The 21680-nt window shown below is 43.6% G+C and overlaps 1 protein-coding gene across 7 annotated transcripts in view; it reads left to right on the top strand.

Moving 5' to 3' along the window:
- SLC20A2 (solute carrier family 20 member 2) overlaps positions 1-21680 on the top strand; it is a 58496-nt gene that overhangs the window by 12743 nt on the left and 24073 nt on the right. For 4 of the 7 annotated variants that reach the window (XR_015699551.1, XM_087735888.1, XM_087735886.1 and 1 more), the window contains exons 1-6: positions 6412-6545; positions 6628-6712; positions 12345-12895; positions 17628-17768; positions 19008-19093; positions 21163-21259. Coding sequence is in view for 6 of the 7 variants with exons in the window: in XM_087735888.1 (XP_087592014.1) it covers positions 12607-12895; positions 17628-17768; positions 19008-19093; positions 21163-21259 (613 nt within the window). In the remaining variant the exon portion in view is untranslated. Of the gene's footprint in view, positions 1-6411; positions 6546-6627; positions 6713-12344; positions 12896-17627; positions 17769-19007; positions 19094-21162; positions 21260-21680 lie in introns of those variants that run through there. The other 3 variants (XM_087735883.1, XM_087735885.1, XM_087735884.1) reach the window with 3 other exon arrangements.

Raw genomic sequence — 21680 nt, 5'->3', positions numbered from 1 at the left:
ACATGATGATACACTTGCTAATTTGTTTTATGAATAACAGTGAGTGATTTTTCCGTATCAGTATGACAGAGGTAGACTGTGGTCCCTTCCAGGTCTTGCAAGAAATGTGCTCCACATGTGCTTCCATACTCCAGAGGACTCTCTTCACGTGGCCTGGTTCTCATACTTGGCTGCCGTAGACTTAATTTTATTTATTTTTTTAGGTTCTTTTCTCCTTTTTTGCTTGATTTTTTCCAATACCTCGGCTCTCTGGGAATTTGCACCCTGCCTTGGAGTGGCGTGGCTCTTCTCTCAGCGCTTGCATGGAACGGAGGGGTCTGTGTCAGCGCTGTGCCATTCCCGTTGTCGAGTAGGTCATTTTCTGCAAGGGAAGTGCATAGGTCTAGAGAACTCCCTGTTCAAGCTGTGGTGGGCGTAGCAGGATCCTGGCATGGCTAGCTCTGATTCTCACACTTCTTCAGAAAGGCAGGGGAGAGGGGAGGATTCCTCGTGGAATCCCCTTCGCTATTCCTGACCTCTCAGCAGCATCCGTGCTATCTTTCTTCCTCTGGGCAACCGTCGGGGTGCTGTAATGCATCACTATCATCAGCACAGCTTAGCTATAAACACCTTTTTCAGAGGATGAGGCACACTAGCCACTGGTGCTGCTTGCTGGTGCCATGTACTCAAATAGCTTCTGCTACCTTAATGACTTTCTCTTCTCTTTATAGTCTCTCTCAGCAAGCAGAGAAATTCTAGCTGTTCAAGCTCTTGCCGCAGATGAATACGCTTGTCAGTTCACTGGAGGCAACGTGCGTCCCGTTATCCTGCCCGTACCTGTAGGAAGACTCTTTGTGCTCCACCTAGACAGCACTCGACCGCTGAAGCACAAACGCTAATGTTACCAGGGTTTGCTCCCAGGCTAGGAAAAGCCCCCACAAAACATGGAGCCAATCTCTCCATGAGCAGCCACTCATCTGAGGGAGAGAGTTCTTGATAACAAGATCCCTGACCAAGCCACTATATTAAGCTGGTTTGTAGGTCCACTTTTCCTATGATTTTCAGCGCTAATTCTCACGCAGGAGAAGCATTGGAGAGCAACGTTTTCTGTTGTAGAGGATAAAGCCTAGCTTTTCTTGACCTGCTTCACAGGACTGCATGCCCTTAATAAGTCCTCTTGGAGGCGTTCGCTAAGCCAAGTACCTGACTACGGGACGTTCTTTGGTGTGTTGCATTGGTGATGGTTTAATTCCTAGCCAACGTGACAAGTCTGATGGCCACCTGTTTGCTCCAGCAGCATCGTCAGCCTATGGTGAAGCAGCCGGCACGTTGACTCTGCCTTCTAGGTGGAACTCAAGGTTTTTGCTTCACCATCATGCTCCTCATGTCTCTAGCAGCAAAGGCTACAGGAGATAGATGTGGACCATTACATGGACTCTGAAGAACAGAGATCAGCAGGTATCGGACTTTGAGGGGGAAACAGGCCTATCTGTTGGCAGGTACCATTCTTTGCATGGTCTCCAGACAGTATTAGGCATGGTCACCAGCCTCCTGGTGTAATATTTAGCTCCTGTTCCTATGAACTGAAGCCAAGGTCACAGCTTTCATCGCTGTTTCCACCTTTATATCTTTATTACTGCAATGCTCATAGAAAAAAAAAAAAAAAAAGCAGAATTTCCATTGCCACAATGTATTGGCCTCATCTGCTTCCACTTACTCCTATAACCATGGTCGGCACCTCTGAGTGTCATCATCCCTCCCCTCTTTGGTTATACCCCTGGTCCTTTCCTCCTTTTGGCATTCAGCTAGCTCATTTCAGCAGTGCTTGGTCTTCTGTCCTGCTGGCCACACCGATTTTGGAGGTTGTCAGTGAGAGCCAGCCAGTGTGGTTTGGCATGTTGATAGCTAGTCGCTCCCTCCAGCTCCCTTTGAAGAGAGGGGGCTGCTGGACTCGCGGGAGCCCCAGCCATCTCTTCTGGCTCAACGAGAAAAGACTCCACAGCGGTTATTCTCTGAAACCCAAACCGAGATGGAAATGGCAGGCAATCTGGGGCTTGAGGTGTCAGATTTCCTTTATCTGAAAAATTCACATTGTTGACTTTTGGCAACCGCGCTCTGCCTTTTTACCAAGGGGATCTTTGCATAAGCCTCTGAATTTGCCAAATGCATATTTTTGGATTGCTACAGGAGTGTTTCATGGGCAGTTTTTATGTTCTGTGTAAAGTCAGTACAGGTCCGTTAGTAATTCAGGATAATGCTTCTTGAGTTGTCAGCAGTAGGCAGAGCTTTTAGAAATACTTTGCCCACGCTGATTGCTTTCTTTGGATATGGGGCTGGGGAGGGGAAATGATGGGTTAAGCTCAGGGAGGCTCAGAGCAGCAGTTCACCCCTTTCCTTGGGCTTAGTATGGACATAGTACGCTCAGCCGCTGGTGAATCAGCCAGAGTCGCGGGCGATACGAGTCCGGTTCGTGGCATTAACCGGGGCAGTGCTTGAGTCGGCGTTGGCCGAAGCCTTGCTCCTTCGGAATGGGTTTGCTGCCTTTGAACTCCTGGCTGGGCGTGGGCTTGTGCTGTGGCAGCGGTTGGAGCCAGCCTGGCTCTCCCAGGCCACACAGCGCCCGGAGCCTGTGTCATCCTCCGCGCCAGCCTTGGCCTCCGGCAATTCCAGTTGTGGGTTCCTCCTTTTCATTTTCCCAGGGCTCGCTCGCTCAGTAGACAAGTGTGATCTCAAGTAGAGACACCCTCCGTAACATGGCAGCTCTCCCTGCGTGCCTATGCAAGCACAGCCGATTCACCTCGACCATCAGGAGTGGAAGTCTCCTAGCTGGGGTGGGATGTCCTCTTTGAGAGCCCCAGGGCTTGCTGGAAAAAGAGGTTTGGACGAGAGTGTGACAGAGTTCAGAGCCATCAAGAAAGCCCATCCAAATGGTCTGCTTCCTCAGAGCAGAGGAGTCGCTCCATCCCTGGATGCCAAGTGACTTTTAAATTTTTATGTCTACCACATTAGACTTTCCAGAGAGTCCCTGAGATGGTTTCTCTTGCAGTGAAACAGGGATTCATCTCTTTCTATTCAGAGATTATCCTAATAGGTAAGAGAATGTGTTGGAGCTTGCTACCCAATATGCAAAAGCAGATGTGCTTTTGTGGGTTGGAGCTGGCTCTTTCCAGCTTGAACTGTGTTTGTGGCTATCTGCTATCTGCAGAGCTTGATAGCTTCAGAGTTTTGTTGGTGTTCGTTAGGCACGAGGGAGTTACCAAAGCACCCAGAAATGGTGCTGTGTTCGGTGGAGCTGTGTTAAATCTCCATTAGCCTCAAGGACCTCAGGGCTGATTTCCAGGTAATGCTCAGCGTGCGGTGTCCTGCTTGAAGTCCCCCATGGTGTAGATGGTCACGGGGGCCTTCAAAACCAGAAAGCGGGGTATTGCAAGAGCTGGATTTCTTTTGAGATACTATGTGATACCTGTGCAGTCATCTGCCACCCATTTTCATTCCTCCTCATTAATTTTATTTTCTTTGTTTGTAGACTGAGAGAAATAAGGGTTCCTAGGCAGGGTCAGGGGCACAAATACTGTAAGGGAAACAAAAAGTCCCCGGTTCCAGCTGCTTATTGCGCTCAATTTTCGCGTACCGGCAGGTATGTGAAAGCCTGAAAGCTCCTGTTGCTGGTCAGTAACCTTATTTAAGTTGGCACAACGTAACTAGAACAACATCCTGCAGCTTTCGGATGTTTTTATTGTATTTCTGTTTCTGACCAAATGCAGCGTACGGGTACTCAGGTTCCAATTCTTACAGGTTTTTATGTTAGAAAATGATACTCATCCCCCATTATTTTCTATTCAAAATGCATGTATTTTAAAATAAGTATAATCGCTTAAATATGTAGCCTTCCCATCCGAATAGCGAAAAGGCCAGTTACATTTGATATAGAAGTTACATTAAGTTGCAAATTAACATTGTTTTAGTGGTTACTGGTAAATGAGAACCTGGGCATCTTTCAGAAAATAGCTGATGTGGAAATGCAAAACAAAGGGGGTTTAAAATTAATTATTTAAATTGGCATGTCCCATTACATTATTTAAACCAGAATATAAATCTGCCTAGTGTGGGTTTGCTGAATCAAACAGGGATCTCTCAAGTGTGCATTTACCAGAATAAATTACAATTAAAAAAAAAAATTATGATATCTGATTGAGATTGTAATATATAATATTTATCATTTCTACAAATACTTGATTTGATGGGAACCAAACTGGTGCTGCCATTGCCAAAAGCCAATCCTCATCATTTATTTTGTGGTCGTATAAATTTTCCTTTGCCTGCTTCTTTAGTGGTATCCCAAATTGTAACTCTTTTTAATGGTCAACCTATCTTGGCTTGAATTTTCCCATGCCTGAGGTCCACAATGCTGATTTAGCAGAACAAAAACTTTGAAGATATTTCCTTTTCTCTGTGCTGTTTATTATATCCTTCGCTTTGCGTGTAGACCGAGCTCTGAAGCTTAGGTCAACAAGAAACCACCGTCGTGGTCAGGCTGGCTCATGGGAAGCGGCACTCAAATGGTTCCAGTGTGTTGTTCTCCTGGGTCCGAGATGATTCCCACAGGTCGGGCTGGCAACTTCTGGCTTTTGAAATCGATGTAGATAGATACCTCCCAAATAACATAGCCTTTCGACAGGCTTTTTACCTGCATCTACGCGCTGGTGGTGGTTACTCTAGGCTGGGTGAATGGTCCTTTAAGGAGAACTAGGGTGGGTTTAGCGCTTGGACCGTTCAGGTTTGAGCTTTTCCAAGGCAGACATCAACAACTTGTCAGCTATAAAGAGAACGTGAAATAATATTTTGCGGCCTTTTTTTTTTACTTTATAAAGTTAAACAAGCACTCCAAGAAAGTTTCTGTGTTTATTGACTTTTTCTTAAAACCTTGGAATCCAGACCTATAAATGCAGGCTGACTTCATGTTTACAATTATGATCGCTCTCACTTGAATTGATTGACGCTACTTGTAAAAAAAAAAAAAAGTATTAAGATATGTTTTGATCTGCAGGAAAAGATGAATATTCTTGTTAAAATATGTTGCTTTTGTACACAAGGGAAGGCCAGCGTGAAAGTATCAACCTCTCTCACTTTTCTAAACCTAGGAAGCCTGTTTGCCAGCTATCACAGAAGTAAAAGGAAAGACTTTGCAGCCAGACTCTTTAAGAGATGCAGCTTTTCACAAAGTTAGCGGCTATATTGCAAGCTTAATAGTAGCTGGACATTGACCTTAAATAAAGAGCCAGCATTTCTTACGATGAATTGTGGCCCGATACTTATAATTCTTTTTTTATTGGGGATTTTTAATGTCATTTCTGCGTTGCAGATTTCTAGCTGGAGCTTTTCCCCTAATTCTTTTTAGAAGATGATGTAGGCTTACTAATCCATGTGAGTTTTCTTAAGAAATCTAAACCACTTTTCAGATTTACCAAATTATCCCTGAATATAATCTGCAGCTGAATTTAACCAATTTAGAAAACTTTTGCCACCTTGTTAAGAAATATCCTTTATTCAAACTTGAAAAAATAGATGAGGTAAGAATTAGGTTTCCAAGTCTGTGTTTACAAATCTAAACCAATGATTTGTTTTTTCTCAAATGTTCAGGACGCAGAAAATTTACCAGTTTAAGTTTATTGTGTTGGAATATGATGCCATGGCTTTGAGTGACTCAGAATGGAGGAAAACCTAAGACTTAAATTTAAACCATCATTTACTTATAAACCAGAAATATGTCCAAATAAATTTGTGTCCATCAGATTTTTAAACTGTGACAACGCAGTTTTGATTTACATTCCTTTTTGCTGAATAAAATGGCTTAATTGCATTATATAGTATTAAAGCAAATATTTATATAAAGCTAAGCCGGGTGCTTTTAGGCAAACATTATTTTTGCCTTGACATACATGCAAAACTGTTTCCCACTTAAAGGAAAGCGGTTGAAGGAATTTGGATTGGGTAATTTAGGTTGAACTGTTGAAAGCAAAGTTGCTTGCTTAGGCATCGATCCAGTCAAAACTCGTGCACATCTTTAACTTTCTGCAATCTGTGTAGCCTGTGAGACCTCTACTGACACGGGTAAAGTAACAAGCGTGCAACATCTTTACCGAATTGGATGTAGGTACCCTACCGTTGCATGCACTTGAATTAAGCGTGCATTTAAGTGTGCTTGCAAATAGAAGACCTGGGGCTCCTCAGGGGTTACCTGATCGCACCAAAATGCCCAGCTGCCGGTCAAAAATGAGATTTCCTTTCTCGTCTATGCCTATGCTTGGATGAAAAAAAAAAAAAAAAAAAAAGGGAACGTTTTTTTGTTGCTTTTAATATGAGCTTCATTGGATTGGTTTGTCTCCCTAGTGCAGTCGTGACGCAGTGTTGTGTTTTATCAGTGCCCACCCCCAGCAGAATTCTTTGCTTAAGAGGAGGCAGATTTTCACCTACTGAATAAGACTCTGGACTCGCATTGATGCTTCTCGGTGTTGTCTTGTGTGCTCTCCTGTGCCAGAGTGAATTTTATCCCCGGACTGCCTGGTGTAAGTTATAGCCCTCTTTCTACCCTCTGGAAGTTTGCATGTTCAGATGTGACTGTGCTGAATGATAGCATGTCTATTTTAGACTTCAGCCTGTATTTACAACCAGGAGGGCAAGTCGCTGGAAGAACATAGCTCCTTTTTCTTTTGAAACTACTTTTAAATACTGGGTGAGTTTTGAAGATTTCTCTGCATGGATTTCTTTTATAAAACATGTTTTCCATAACCATGAACGCTTGTTTTCTCTGAATGGATCTTAAAAATCTGTAGTGTTGAATCATAAAAACCACTTGCTTGTTAGAAAGACTTTGTTCGGTTACTGAAGGATCAAATTGTCCTTCAGTTAGAGAAAAAGATATTTATCAGCATACGCACAACAAGGACTTGTTGATAATTTACCTAGCTTACTTGCTTGTAGAACTGCTGTTTAACTGTGACTGCTGCCTGTGTTTTTAGTGAATGTTTTCAGCAACAGAATCTCACGCTAAATATTGTATATGTGGTTTTGACATTTCAGTGGTGGGAACAGAGGTTGATAGGGGTTAAGAAAAGGAAGCATCTTCTGGAAGTTTTGGGAGCTGGCGGTGACAGTCCCTCGCTGCAATGTTAAGCTGGATGGGAGTCCTTGGAAAGCTATCAACTTCAGTCTTGTTTCCATATCAAGTAGTAGCATGAAGTATGCTTAAACACATCGCAAACATTTTAAAGTAGGAACTGATTGATACAAAACCTGCTTCTGCGGATGTAGTAATTGATTTTTTTTTTTTTTTTTAAAGTAAGTCGAGGGTGCTTTTTCTGTACTGGAGCATTAAACTTGCATCATGCTTGGCCTTGTGACAAGTCCTGTGCATGTAATTTAGAGCCATATAGGGATGTTCTTAGTCTTGAAACACTTGAATTAATACCACCTTTCATATCATGAGTGTAGCGTTAGTAATTTAAAGTAGATAATTTGTGAGCCTTGTGGCCCGAGCACAAACTGGAAACGATAAGGATGATGTGAACGATGAGCTTTGGTTATACATCAGGCTTGGTTTCTATGCAGCGCTGTGTTTAGTACCAATAGACTGGAATGCCAGGTCTGGTATGAGTTTCTATACATAGGTGGGAAGCCTGACAGATTGGTTTTATATAAAGAACAACATACAGAAATTAGAGAGGTATGGAATAACCTCCTAGAAACTGCTGTCTGGTAAGCATTTTAGACAGACTTTTCAGCCGCTGGTAACTAGAAGTGAACCTGCCTGTCAGTACAAATTCAATGCCACTGTCTATCATGAAATGTCTGGTGTCTAGCTGCTGCCTTTCGATTTTTCCTCCTACTTGGGCAACAACAAAACGGTTAAAACTGGGCCCTCGCGGAATCTCTCTCCCGCCTGGAGCAGGAGAAAGTTTTCAGCTGCAGCATGGGGCAACTTCTGAGAGCAGAAGAGCTGCATACAGCATGGTTTATGTATGGTCTGAGCTGCATACGGGATGAGAAATATACCTTTCAGTGTTTCATGAGTGCAGTAGGTTCTAACTGAATTTTCTGTAAAGAGAAGATAAAAGGACATTTACGGGGTCTCTGTTTGTTTCCTTCATGTCACACAGTTGGATTGCTGGTGGGTTATGCACTCTGCTTCTCTAGACTTTGAACTTCGACCCGAACTTTTATTTAACTGTTTGTCCCTGTTGTTAGACATTTCTGCATTCTCTTTAGCAGCAATTTCTTTGGCAAAAAAAATAACAGCTGACAACTTTGTTTTTCAAATTTCATATTATTTTTTCACTAAAAACTTGTCTAGGCTTAGAAGTGTACTGTAAGTAGTTTCCAAAAGAGCTGTCTTAGTAAATATCTGCACATAAACATGTTCTAAAGTGATCTCCTGGTTAGCAGGAGATCCTGGCTTTTTCCTGAGGATTCACTTGTCGTTCTGCATGAATCAAGGTGCTTCCTTACCTCGGTTTTGTATTCATCACTCCCTTAGGGAAGAAATAGCACTTTGTGTTGACAGAGTTATAACGAGATGTTTAGCTAGCAACAAAATAAAGTCCGAGGGGGGTGTCTGGATCATCTGCCAGCAAGGCAGAGCGACGTGCTTAGCATTTCCAAAATCAGAATTTTCTCACTGAGGTGCAAGTTCTGTAAGTTGCTAAGTCCACTTAAACAGTTAAACGCTTCAACTCAGACCTCCTAAGTATGATACTCTAATTATGGATCGTAAGAAAACTGTATTAGCTAAAAATCTTGCCTTAACACAGAACTAGCTTCTCACAACTTGAAATTTCATCTCTACGCATTTCCCTTCACTTTAACAGCCATCAGAGAAGCACGCTCCAGCTTCAGGTCCTGCAGCTCCCTGGTGCTAACACAGTTGTTCTGCCCTGCTAGCGCCCAAGGATGAGTTTGCAGCACGGCCACTGCACTGCAGGTGGGGCTGGTGCAGGAAGAGTTATCCAAAGCGTAAATGGGAAAATGAACCTTTCCACCCAGAGTCTGCTGCAGTAGCGTAGCGCACCTGGCTGCGGAGGCCTTGGCGGAGAGGTGGTATCGGTTCCGCAGGTAAATAGGAGGATTTCCTAGCGTCCAGCAGGTCAGGTTGAATTGCATTTGGCATGCATAGAGGCACGTTGATGAAATATAAATGAGCGCAGGAGAGAAACAGGGTAGTGACTTCCAGCTGTCACGCAGAAAGCAGATCTGCCGTTCCCTACTGTATAGCGTTTTTTCCAGTTTCTTTTTCGTCCCAGTAACAACATGAAATACCACAGGCTCTTGGGTTAGATTAGGTGATGAGGGGCATAGCTCAGCGTGTCTGAGCATGCCAGATGTATTTTGGGCTCTAGAAAGAAGCATGCTACAAGATTTAGTCTGTATTTAGTCACTGGCCTACTTTGCAGGATATTTCGCATTTCTGAAAACTTTCTCAGCAGAGATGTGCTCTTTTTTTTCCTTTCTGTTTCTTTCTTTAAGCGTTTAACATCTCTTACAGTTATTTAAGGTTGAAAGTTGTAACATCTAGCCATTCAAATGCTGCCTGCATGTTAATTTTTAAACGTGCGTTTATTCCCTTTCCTCTTTTCCTTTTGACTTTCATCTTGTTAAAGACAAGGCTTGGCAGTTGCTGTGCTCTGTTACTTGTGCAAACGCAGTGGACGTCAAGTCGAGCCTCCCAAGTTTTGGAGGAAGCTCTGTTTTGAACCATCACCTTGCATAAAATGACAGGAGGGGTGACTTCTTACCTAAGACATCCTTTTCTCCCAAGGCCATATATCCCATTTCACAGGGAGGGAGGCTATGTAGCTGCCTCTCTGAGCTCTTTGCCAAGAGCCCCACTGACAGACTTTGGGAGACTCTGGCCTTCACAAGGAGTTTTAGGAGCACACATGCACACACTTGAAGTCTTAATTTCTTTGGGACCATCTGGAGTTCTTCTCCCCCCCCTCCCAGGGAAGCTAATAAAGGCAACCTTGTGACTTAGTGGTTTATTTTGGAAGCTGCAGGAACTCGCTGTGGCTGGAGAAGCCAGATTTGGCAAACGTTGTCCCGTGAGCTCCGTTGCGGTGGGGGAATGTCACAGTCCCCCTGTTCTTCCTTATCCTAGAAATTTGGTCACTGCAGTAAATTGGTAGGTTGGTTGATAAGTGGAGAAAAGACAGACCTCTGTTAGGAATAAGGGTGTACTTTCACCTTGCGAGTCCGAAGGAAACGAGTCTCTCGTAATCACAGCGTCTGTGGATGCATGCATGGATCTCAGTCAGCTTTGCCCGTTTTCAGGAGAGGAGACTGGGGCACTGAGGCCGACTTGGCAAAGGTACTGCCTAAATCCATGCAGGATGAAGTGCACTTCATCTCCTAGCAAAAATCTGATACACATAATAGAAATTTTTTAAGAAATTAATTTAACGGAGTTTTGTCTTCCTTCACAGGCAAACGAGTGCTAACTCTAATTGTTTCTTCCAAATATTGTTAGCCTTTTCTGTCTCTGTCAAGTCCTTTACCACTCAATGGGCTGAGTGCTCATGAATTATAAAAAGGCAACAAGTCTTCAAACATTAAAAATGCATTGGTGCTTCATTTTCTCATGTTATCTCATAGTATAAAAATCCTTATACAAATGTTTTTAGCCATTAAGACCTTCCGACATGTTATTTTAGACTGTAAGGCATTCAAGGATTGATGTCTGCTCCATGTCTGGAAAAGACTGGAACAACAGTTGTTCAGCCAGTGTGGAGCCTGGAGAAAGAAAGAGGGACATCTTTTCTGCTGAATATGTATATTTAGAGAAAGCATCAATCCTTGATATCAACTTAAGGGTTTTCTAGGAAACACTTACATATAGATGTGGTATTTTCCTGTTGGTTGTTCTCAAGGATTCAGCATCTCGGGAATATGCGAAATCTCTTTTAATTTTTAATTTTGCCATTATTTCAGAAGTTTCAGAAACCCTTCCTCCTTGCTGCCGCAGGACCTACATTACACTGGGGTCATCAAAAGAAATTAAGCATGGTCTAGAAACTGTGGATGTGGGTATATTGTATGAGACTGAAGCAACTGTGGGGAAACAGAGAGAGCGGGAGGTGGGCTCAGGGCTTTTCATCTGCTATCCTCTGATCTCTTGAAATGCTTCTTAAAACATGTGGAGTTGGCTGATGGATATTTGCTGCTAAATGTTCATTTAACCCCTTGCCACCTCCAAAATGGCACTTTTCTGGAGCCAAACAGCGTGGACAGGAAAGCAGAGGGTGGCTTGGGACGTCTTTGTGGTGGCTGCTAGCAGAAGAGAAGCAGACCTCAGAAGAGGCAGATGGTTTGGGCAAATTTACTGCTAGCCTTTGACCATCTTGACATTGGTGTGGGCCTTGTTGCTCTGCTTAGCGGTCTTTTGGATGGTGAAGGTTTTATTTTTTAAAGTCCGTTTCTCTCTGTCCATTTTTTGGTTTGAAAGAGCTCCCTCTTTTTTCAGATTAGACTAATTAAGGACTAATTAAGATGTAATTCAAAAGGTGATTATAAAACCTAAACTATCAGAAGAAATACTAAAAGATATCTATAACAATGGTTTGAATATAATAACTGTTAGTAATTGGTAACCATCTATATGAAAGAGCAGAGAGCTCAACTTTTTAGTTAAACTTTTTTTACAGACTTCTCTAGATCTGTAGGGATACATGGGAATATTGTGATTATTGTGCCGTTTCAGTGACTGGGAAGCTGTAAGAAAACTGTATTCTTACCGCATGGGATGTGATAACAGCAATAGATGAATATTAATGTTCTTCAGAGTATTTTCAGTGGCGTTTCCTAGACAGACACATAGATAAAATCATTTTTCAAAGGAGTGCATCCCTGGCTGCAGCTGATAAAATGTTGAGAGCTCTGCTGAGGTTGGTAGAGCTAGGTGACATACATCAGCTGGGAATCATATATTCATTATGGGTCTATATATTCTACGTGTCTTATGTTCACTGGGTGCAGAGTAAAGAAGAATCCTCCTTCTAGAAAGAGAGCTTATCGCACTGCTTGGTAAATTCAACACAAACAAAACCCCCAACCTTTCTAGAGCCTTTTAAATTGCTCAAAAGATTTTCTCGGTCAGTGATATTGCAAGAAACATATTGCTTTGGAGGTGACCTAATTTTAACCTTTTCTGAATTGCTTTATGATTAGAACAGTCACATGCCGAGGCAGGACCCCATTAGCGGGTTTAAATCATCTGTTTACTTCTGAAAACGCGCATTGTTACGGGCTCCGCTGAGTATTCCCTTTTTTTTTTTTTTAAATTTTCTTTTCTTTTTTTTTTTTTTTTTCTGTTGCAGGACAGAACATCGCAGTTGTACCAGTTTGGGAGCAAAATATGGAATGTGTTTCACTGCTGACCGAATGCAGCCAAATGAACAGTATTTATAGTAGTTTGAAAATCAGCAGTTAGCAGTTTCTTCACATTCTAACACTACCCAGCACTTTCCAGAGAGAACTCATTGTTTACAAGAAATCTGCTTTCCAAATCCGTTGCGGTGCCCTCCAGCCTTGACTATTAACTATTTGCAAAGGGGAAGCTAATCTACGGTTTGGGGAAAGATGGCAATGGATGAGTACCTGTGGATGGTCATTGTGGGTTTTATCATTGCTTTTATTTTAGCCTTTTCGGTTGGTGCAAATGATGTTGCCAATTCTTTTGGAACGGCTGTGGGCTCTGGTGTCGTTACTTTACGCCAGGCTTGCATTTTGGCTTCAGTTTTTGAAACCACTGGCTCAGTATTACTGGGAGCAAAAGTAGGAGAAACAATTCGGAAAGGTATCATTGATGTTAACCTGTACAACAACACTGTCCCACTGCTGATGGCAGGAGAAGTGAGTGCAATGGTTGGTAAGTAATACTTTCCTATTCCAAGTAACGTTCATTGTGTATTTGTCATCCTGTTCGTTGTGAATATTGTTAATGAAGTCTTCCCGTCTTCTGGACTTGCACGTCTGGTTTTGTGTGAATGCAGGGGCCTTTTTTAGTCTCCTATGTTTTTTAAATGCTTCTAATAATTTACATTTTTCAATGGTTCAGCCATTTAACTAATAGAAGAAAAAAAATGTTCAACATAATGGATCATATATATGTATTCCTAGAGTACTGAAAAAATTATTTTGGAGATTTTTATGATGATAAATGGAAAATATGTAAGCATAGCATTTGTGACTGTACAGAAGGTCCTACAGAAATAGCAGTTTGCAGTGAATATGTACAAGAAGGAATTACCTAAATCGTTTTTAAAAATTACAGAAAATCCAAACATATTTGCTTAAAGTGATTGTCTAGCTGAGTGATTGCAACTAATCACAGACTTCACCCTTGCCCATGGCAAAACTAAAGGAGCAGTAAAGACAGATGGTCATACATTTAAGGTCTTTTTAATTTTCTGATTCAAACCGGCAGCAGTTCAGCGTACCTTAGGGTCTGCTCCGCATGCTTTTGTTTGCAGTTAAATTAATCTCCGTTTAGAACAAATAGCATATTCTGAGGTAAGTAACATTAAGCCACGGTATTTACTCTTTGTTTATATGCAAGAGGCTTTGTGAGCTTTTGGAGAGCTCCCTCAAGGATCAATAGCAAACCTGCTTTTAAAGGGCAGGAGACAGCAGGAAGGAAACCCTTGCGCTGTGGGAGAGGCAGCCCAGGCAAGGAGCCAGCCTGCCCGTCCCACCACCACGTCTTCAGTCTGACAGGTCTGTGGCATCCCACGACAGGGCGGTGTGATTTACACGAGCATCGCAGCACCCTCTGTTAGAAAGGGATGCTCCACTCAAAGATTTTCTTCCTTAATCCTCCTTAAACCTAACCTAAATATTATTTCCACCTACCCCCTCTAACCTCCCCACAGTTTTCAGGCAGGACCTGCATGTGAGATAGGTGAATCCGTGCAGAGGTATACTACATGGGGTTATTTTCCCATTTCTTTGGGGAAATGGAAAAATTTTGCCTTTTTCTTTAATTTTAATGGATCAAGATGGACATTGAGTGCCAGTGTCTGGACTCGTCTGAGGTGGCTTTGTGTGCTTGAGAGCGGGGAGGTGGTTCCCTTGGGCTTTCACTGCTCCTGAGCCTCCTGAAGGTTGGCCGCCTTCCCCTGCCCAAGGGGAAGAGGGGTTGATTAGCGAGAAATCGCTGCTGGGACTGCAGCCGCTTCCCCAAACGGTCCCTCTGTGAGCCTGCCAGCTTAAACCACATCGAATGCTCTTGGGCACCCCCCCACCAGTTCCTCTTTCCCGGTGTCTTGCAAGGTCAGATGCAGATTTCTGGTCTTTCCCTCAAGCTGTAGGGTGGCTTCTTAGTACCACTCCACTTGCATCATTTAGCCTTCTGCTTCCTGAGATAGCTCCATCATTTCCCACAGGCGTGTGCCCGGGAGCAGCGTACGCTGTCTGAAATGTAAGCGACCTGCCTCTTCTGACCTTCTCGTTCTTGATACTCACGGTCCCCGTGGAAGGAAGGGTCCTTTTCCTTTTCTGTATCTATTTTTGGCATACTGATCCTGGCCGGACAAAGTTTTAAGTCTCAGATGCCCCCTGCGGAGGCAACTGGCCAGAAGCTCAAAGAAAACAACTTATTTGCATGCATATTTACGTAAGCCTGTGTGAACTTCATGACCAGTTGCATTCCCTTCCTCCAGTGAGGGCATTAAGAAGAAATTCCACATTTTAAATCTCAGAATTAATCACAAGTTACAAACTGCAGATTTCAATTTTTTTCTTCCTCAAATCCATCTCCAGCTTTTCTCTGGATATATGATATTTTTTTCTGTGTTTTCTCTGAGCCTTCCTGGATGTTTTCTTTTCCTCTTTCTGTTTTTGCTCTGCATTTTCCCCCACCGTTCTCTCATGCGTCATGATCATGTTTTTGTGAACAGACTTAGCTTCTGAATTTCGATGAGTCTTAAATGAGTCAACAGTCTGGGAGAGACCAAAAGTCGCTGTATCCTCTTTCCAGATGTTGGTGGAAGATCCTTTGATGCTTGCAGCAAACAGCAGATGGTGATTTTCAGGGCAACCTTCTCTCCTAAGAGAAAAGAAAGCAGGGAGTAATAGGATTAAAATTTTAAAATGTAACATTTTGTATTAATTTGTGGCATATTAAAATGTTGTTTGTTAGGTAGTTGGGAAGTTAGGGACTGTTGCTCTTGGGAGTAAATTGTAGTACTTCCCTAGCATTAACTAATTGTCAGGTTATTGTCAGGAATTGCCAAAGTGTTGTTCTAGTGATCCCGGTGGGAGCTGAAGTCAGCAGCTGGTGCAACCGAGGAGATGCCACCAACAGAGAGGACATCCCAGCCAGGATGAGCAAAGCAAAGAACTAACCCAGTCTTGCAGGTGGCATGATACTCGACGGGGGCTGGCGGCTGGCACGCAGCACCCGAGCCTCAGGAGAATAGACGCGGTGCCTTCAGCAGCAGGGGAGCATGAAACGCACCCTGAGCCGAAAGCCGGCCCTGGCGACTCTTGGTCAGGGCAGTCCGCAGCCAACCCTCTTTCTTTAGGAGATAGCAACCGGGAGGAAAGGGTGTGTGGCCACGGTGTCAGCAGGCGTGAAGAGTCTGAATTTGGGACTCTGTGACAGGTCTAGTGAGCCTCCTGCTTCCTAGGTTAGTTTTGCAAAGATAAAAATTGGGAACACGCATTTTATGTTAAAGAGGAGTTAAAGCTTTGATGTAGGTAGTTAAGGCATTGCAAGCCCCAGAGGAAAGTCCTGCTGTGGCTTGATTTGTATTTTCTTCTGTTCCTTAATGTGCTTCCTTAAACTTCTTTAGACCATGCATTGTCTGTCTCAGACCATCCATCAGTCCTCTACCACTTTCCCTCTTGCTTTCCTCTTTGTTTCCAAGGCGAAGTTGATTAAATAAGAAATAGTGCCATACTTCCTCTATTCCCCCCCCAACAAAAGCCCCAGCCCTCATTACACATTTGCAGTGCGGCCGTTGGCTTGGTTGCATTTTCCCTATTTTTTAGACTGAGTATTTTGTAATTACATATCTATGGCTGGCTTCTCGGTTTATTTGGTTCTTTACAGATGTTGCCATTTGTTTTCTCTTTCACCTCACTTCCACTCACTGGTCATGTCAAAGGTTTCAAAGTGTATTTATTTTTATTTTAGTACAGGGGAAGAGAAGCCAGAAAATTAAAGAGCAGGTGTTCCTTGTTTGATCTAGAATTTCCAATAGCAATGGAGTACCAGTTATTTTGGGATACTACCCCAGGAGAGATCAGTTTTACAAACTGATTGACTTCCAAATGTAGCTGTGTGTGATGCCAGCAAATCGCCATTTGCAGATGGCTCCATTTCAAGACTTTCAAACCATCCTCTCCTGTTGGAATTGAAGATGGAGGCTGAGATTTTGAGTAACAGTGTATGTTCAGCGACCTTGCTTTATCACCTGTGGCTGCTGCAGATCTCTTAAGAGAGGTGGCACAGGCCAGAAAATACGGGACCTCTCGTGGCAGTTTGATTGCTGCCATTGCAGCCTCTTAACACATGAAGATTTAGTCTTAAGGCCACGAAGTCTTAAGATGAAGAAGAGATCTTTCTAAGAACTCTAATATTAGGCGAGATCCACGGAAAGCTTGTGTCACTGCCAAAATGATTTTGTTGTCCTGAGGTTAGCGCCACTTCAAGAGGAGCAGGGAACTCGGGTCCTTGCAATGTGAAAATGAGTTGGAGCACGGAGCTGCGTGCTGGAGGGCTTGGTGGCCGACTGTGGTCTGATCTAACGAACGGAGGTTGGGACTGAAAACAAATACAAGGCATCCTCTCTGGTACTTGGGGTCTTCCCCTGCCACACACACTCTTGGTAAACATCCTTCCTTGGGATGCCTGTTGGGACACCAGATGTTGCATTTACTTTATAGACCAGCAGCCACCATCCCTTAGTTAGATAGGGGATCTTATTTCCTTATGCCGAGGGTATCTTTGGCTACTCCACGACTAAGATAAACCTCTTCTGCAGTTCTGAATTTCTCCAGTGCTGCAATGAGCTGCAAATGAAGGCAGTGAGAGAGTCCTTATTCCCTTCCCAGTCCATTTTTCCTATAGAGGACTCCAGATGGCTGCGCGTCACTGAGAAGAGGCATAAAAGCTCCGTGCCCCACAATTTGAGCCTTTCTCTGGTAGCATCGGAATTTAGGAGCATGGGTAGTTCATTAGTGAAATGGTGGGTGCCCCCTCACACTGATCACTTGGAGGCTTCCAGCTGCAGCTCTCAAGAATGAGGTTTTCCAAGCTTGATGCAGACTGGGAGCAGTTTGTGTATTTAATCAGACAGGCTGTAAATACTGAAAACCTTCAGAGAAAAAAAAAAAAAAGCAGAACCGTTGTTCAGTGTAAAGAGCTGTTAGTAATAAGTCATAAGTAAGATGCAGCATTCAAAGCTGCTATTAAACTGTCTTAGTATCTGCTTTTAGAGACAGAACAGGAACAAAACTCTCTTTAGGAGATCTCTGTTGTGCATGTGGAGCGTAGGCAGCGCTCGTAAAAGAATGTGGGTACGTGGCGAAGAATTTTCTGCATGACATTATTGTTACTGTTGTTGTTTATACCATATGGTTGTTTTTTTTTCTAGGTTCTGCTGTTTGGCAGCTGATTGCGTCATTCTTGAAACTCCCGATATCGGGGACCCATTGCATCGTAGGTGCTACGATTGGATTTTCTTTGGTGGCAATTGGCACGCAGGGAGTCCAGTGGATGCAGCTTGTCAAGATTGGTAAGTGTTGTTTCCTTTTATGCATGAGGGTATGTGAAATAGTGTGCACTGCCTGCAAAAAACGTTCCCAGAAATCTGCTTTGTGCTGATAGCACTCCCTCCTTAAATCGTTTTCCACCCCAGTCCTGTCATTCAGAAGATGCACTGATGCCGTGTTCATTAAGGGCTGCAGTGTGTCCAGGTGGAGAAAGGGGTAAGATGCAAGTTGCACTTCCCCAGCAGTAAGCTGAGGAGACATTGTCCCTCAGAGACATGCTTCAAGGTGACATTCCTCCTCTTCTAATTCTTTTTGTGTCAGCTCATACCACCTCGTTCTTGCTCTCAACAACACTAGCCATCATGTGAATGCCCACAGTCATGTTTCTCCCACCCACCAGCTTCAGGGAGGCGAAAGCTGGGCATATAGCACATGTTTAACTCGCAGCCTCCCACTGCCAAGATCAGCACAGCCAAGCAGGGATGTGAAGGAGTTTTCATTACTGTTTTAGAAGCCCTGTAAACCGAGTCGCAGCCTAAACCCTGTATTAAAAGGATTTGATGCTGAAGGCACGGAAACACAATTGAGCTTTAGAGAAGTTGGAGCAATGCATATTTTTTTAAATTCTGTTGAAAGTAGAAGAGAGTTTGCAATGACAGCAGAATCAATCTGTTAACCATGCCACAAACAATAAATCACTCTGGATGAGATTTCCAGAGCGCTGCCCTAATCCGGTTTTATTGAAATCAGTGGGAGTTTTGCCACCTACTTCAGTTAAATCAGTCCTGGACACTTGCAAATCTGGCCTGCAAAAAATATACGCACATTATTCATTACAGTTGATGCTTCTATGGCATTTTGGAAATTAAGACTTTTACCCTGCGAGCAGCATGGCATCCTGCTAGATGCAGTTGCTTTCCACTTGCTTGCGAGATTTGTGGTCATGGTGATTAGGAAATTACAGGGCTTTCTTGGTCCACTCTGCATCAAACTACAAGAAACTTTCCTGATGAATTTGATTGCTAAACTTGCAAAATTATCAGGAAATGCTTTGGCTGATGTTTCTAATAGTGCCTAGCATTACTTTGACTTTCATGAGTGTCAGTGGACATTGAGTTGCGCCAGCTGTAAGTAAACATACGGAACATTCATTCCAGTTGTACAAGAACTGTGTTAAATTTATTGCTCATTAACTACTTACTTAAACAGTATTCTTGCATAATAGTTATTTCATGTTTCATTCTTTCTTTTCTTCAACACAGTTGCCTCTTGGTTTATTTCCCCACTGTTATCTGGCTTGATGTCTGGAATCCTCTTTGTGTTGATTAGATTCTTCATTTTAAACAAGGTAAAGAAATCTCACTGTTATAATGAGTGTTATAATGGTATGAAGGAAGGCTGTGTTCTAGCCTCCCATCTGAGTGCTGGCATTTCCAGAGTTGAAAGTTTGTGGCTTTCTTTTTGGACAGGAGACCAGTCATTTTTTTATAGCCATTGGAACTGTACTTGCTTTTAGCAGTTCTGAAAGCTCAGAGTAAGTAATTTGACAAGTATTTGAGGCTTGGAAGGTGCTACGTGATAATTAATATTGTATATTCTGTTTGATTAAAGGACGGTGCATTGAGATTGCTTCTGTATAAGTACAAACTTGTTGGCATTGACTTAGCCTCATGATAGCCATTCTGACTGTTACTTAAACAGAACAATCCTCCCTTGGAGATACTCTAATCGGTATTTCATAGTTGTGAAATTTTAAGCTTTGGTTTTCTAGCACATCAGACATTAGAAAATGAGCATCTGCATATTTCCTAGATTCCAAAGAAACCTGAATCGATGCGTTTTAGTCACCTCAGTCAAAAGTGGCAGCTTTGAGGTAACATCAGTCCGTATATCTCCAATGCAGAAGATGATTTGCCTGCCACCCAGCACGAACTGGAAACCAGAACACTTTTATCTGCCCTTTCCATTTCTCTCACACCATTCAACTTGCTAAAATGGGGGAGTGCAGCGCATGACAATGACCTAAAATAAGGGACACTATATTAGCGGTTATACAGGGAACTTAAATAGATGAGGGATTAATTCTTTTGCTATAAATAACACCACCTGTAACCTCAGCTTCATCATTCTTTATTTCTGATGTAAATAAATGCCAGTGATAAAAGCAGATGATAAATTTGATTGGACTTAGTTTTGAATTTAAAATTACTCAAGTTGCATAAAGGACGAGGAAAAGTTCCTCTGTTGCATTCAAAACCTAACAACTTCAGAAATTAGTCATCAAAATCACATGAACTCTGGCATAAAAGCCACATATTTAAGCATTCAGGAGGCAAAAAAAGTTTAAGCTAAGGAAATCGTCTTCTGACCGCCATCTGTGCCATTCACAAAGTAGTAAGATCTGTACAGCTTCTGGCATAAGCAGGTAGCGACTTGCATTGTGTGTGTGCATTAAAAAAAAGAGCAGCTTTTTAGCTTGCGAGTCCATGGCCTGGTGCAGGGGTTCATGCCCTCGTTGGGGGTGTCTGTGAATAGCAGCTGGCCCTGCGGATACAGCCCACGCTGCATCACGCTTCGGGACCGGGGCATAGCGCAGGGTGGCCGCAGCCTTTTCTCAGTTCCCTTTTATAGCTCATGGCAGCCAGAAACAAAACCACATTAGCCAACCCTTAGCTTCGCCAGGCTCTTTGCAAACACGCGGAGCCCCTCAAAAGGCCAAAGCGGTCTCCTCACAAAGGCTTTTTCCATGGCTCGCACGGCGCGTTTCCGCTGCGCCGTCAGCTGAGCCTTGCCTTGTGAGCGCCGAGGGCACGGGACCGTGGCGAGCAGCAGGCACAGCGGCATGCTAAACTTTGCACGCTCGCTTTATGTATGTTGCCGCTTTAATACAGCCAGACACTTAATATTTCAGAGACTTCTGTTAGCTGGTGGAAAGTGCCAGGCTGTCTCAGTCGAAACTGAGAGGTTAGGAATAAGGTTTTGCGATTAAGACATTGCAGTGATGCTTGTAGCCCTGCCCCAAAAATATCAAAGCCCTGTCCTGCTCAGCACCCTTCAGTTGTGCCAAGTGAAAGGGACTCCTCATCTTGGAGACAAGACAGGTAAGAAAACACTTGCAGGAAGAAACCTGCCCCCAGGTCACCCAGCAGGTCTGCAGCAGGCCTGAAAGTACAACCTGTCTCCCTGGTTCCCATTAACAGTGTCAAACTTCCCCAGAATGCTGGTGCTTGCCAGGACCGGCATTGTGGTTTTGGGTGTAACCAGACAGGTCACCATCCTTTCCTCACCATCCACTCAAAAGCTCCACCTGCCTGGCACTGACTCGGGAGCACGTGTTTTCCCATGGCGGTTCATGCTGACATTAATCTGGTGGAAAATCCAGCTAACGTTTCGTTTTTTTCCCCGATTTCTGTGCAGGAAGACCCTGTGCCCAACGGTCTCCGCGCACTTCCAGTGTTTTATGCTGCTACCATAGCTATTAACGTGTTTTCCATCATGTACACGGGGGCACCAGGTGAGTGAGCCGTCCGCAGCGGGAGGCACGGGGGGGAGGCTTCCCGCAGCGTATAACGATGCTCTGCCAGTGTGCTGTCAGGTAGCTGTTGACACTGCACAGTTATCTCCTACGTTAGGAGTTAACGAGGGCAAGAGTAAATCATACACCTCCCTGCATGCTCCTATTCATGCTTGTGTTTTTGTGACTCCCCCCTGATCACTCCGGTTGGGGGGAAGAGCGCAGCTACAAAAAAAATCCCTCTTTAGAGGAAGGGGAAATATTGAGCTGCCAGCTTCGGCTGCGTAAATCTGGGCACGTGTTGAACTCTCAAAGGTATTCCAGATATGTGCATCAAGGAGGGAAAGTTCAGAGCGGGTGGTAAGGGCAGGTAGGCTGCTTGCACTCACTCTAATGCTATAGCTCCATTGACATCGGCAGA

This window comes from Nipponia nippon, unplaced genomic scaffold (assembly GCF_047370975.1).
Source record: "Nipponia nippon isolate SJK-2023a ecotype South Korea unplaced genomic scaffold, ASM4737097v1 scaffold_6, whole genome shotgun sequence".
Classification (NCBI taxonomy): Eukaryota; Metazoa; Chordata; class Aves; order Pelecaniformes; family Threskiornithidae; genus Nipponia; species Nipponia nippon.
Note: the sequence above shows the minus strand (reverse complement) of the source record. Positions and strands in the feature narration are given on the sequence as shown.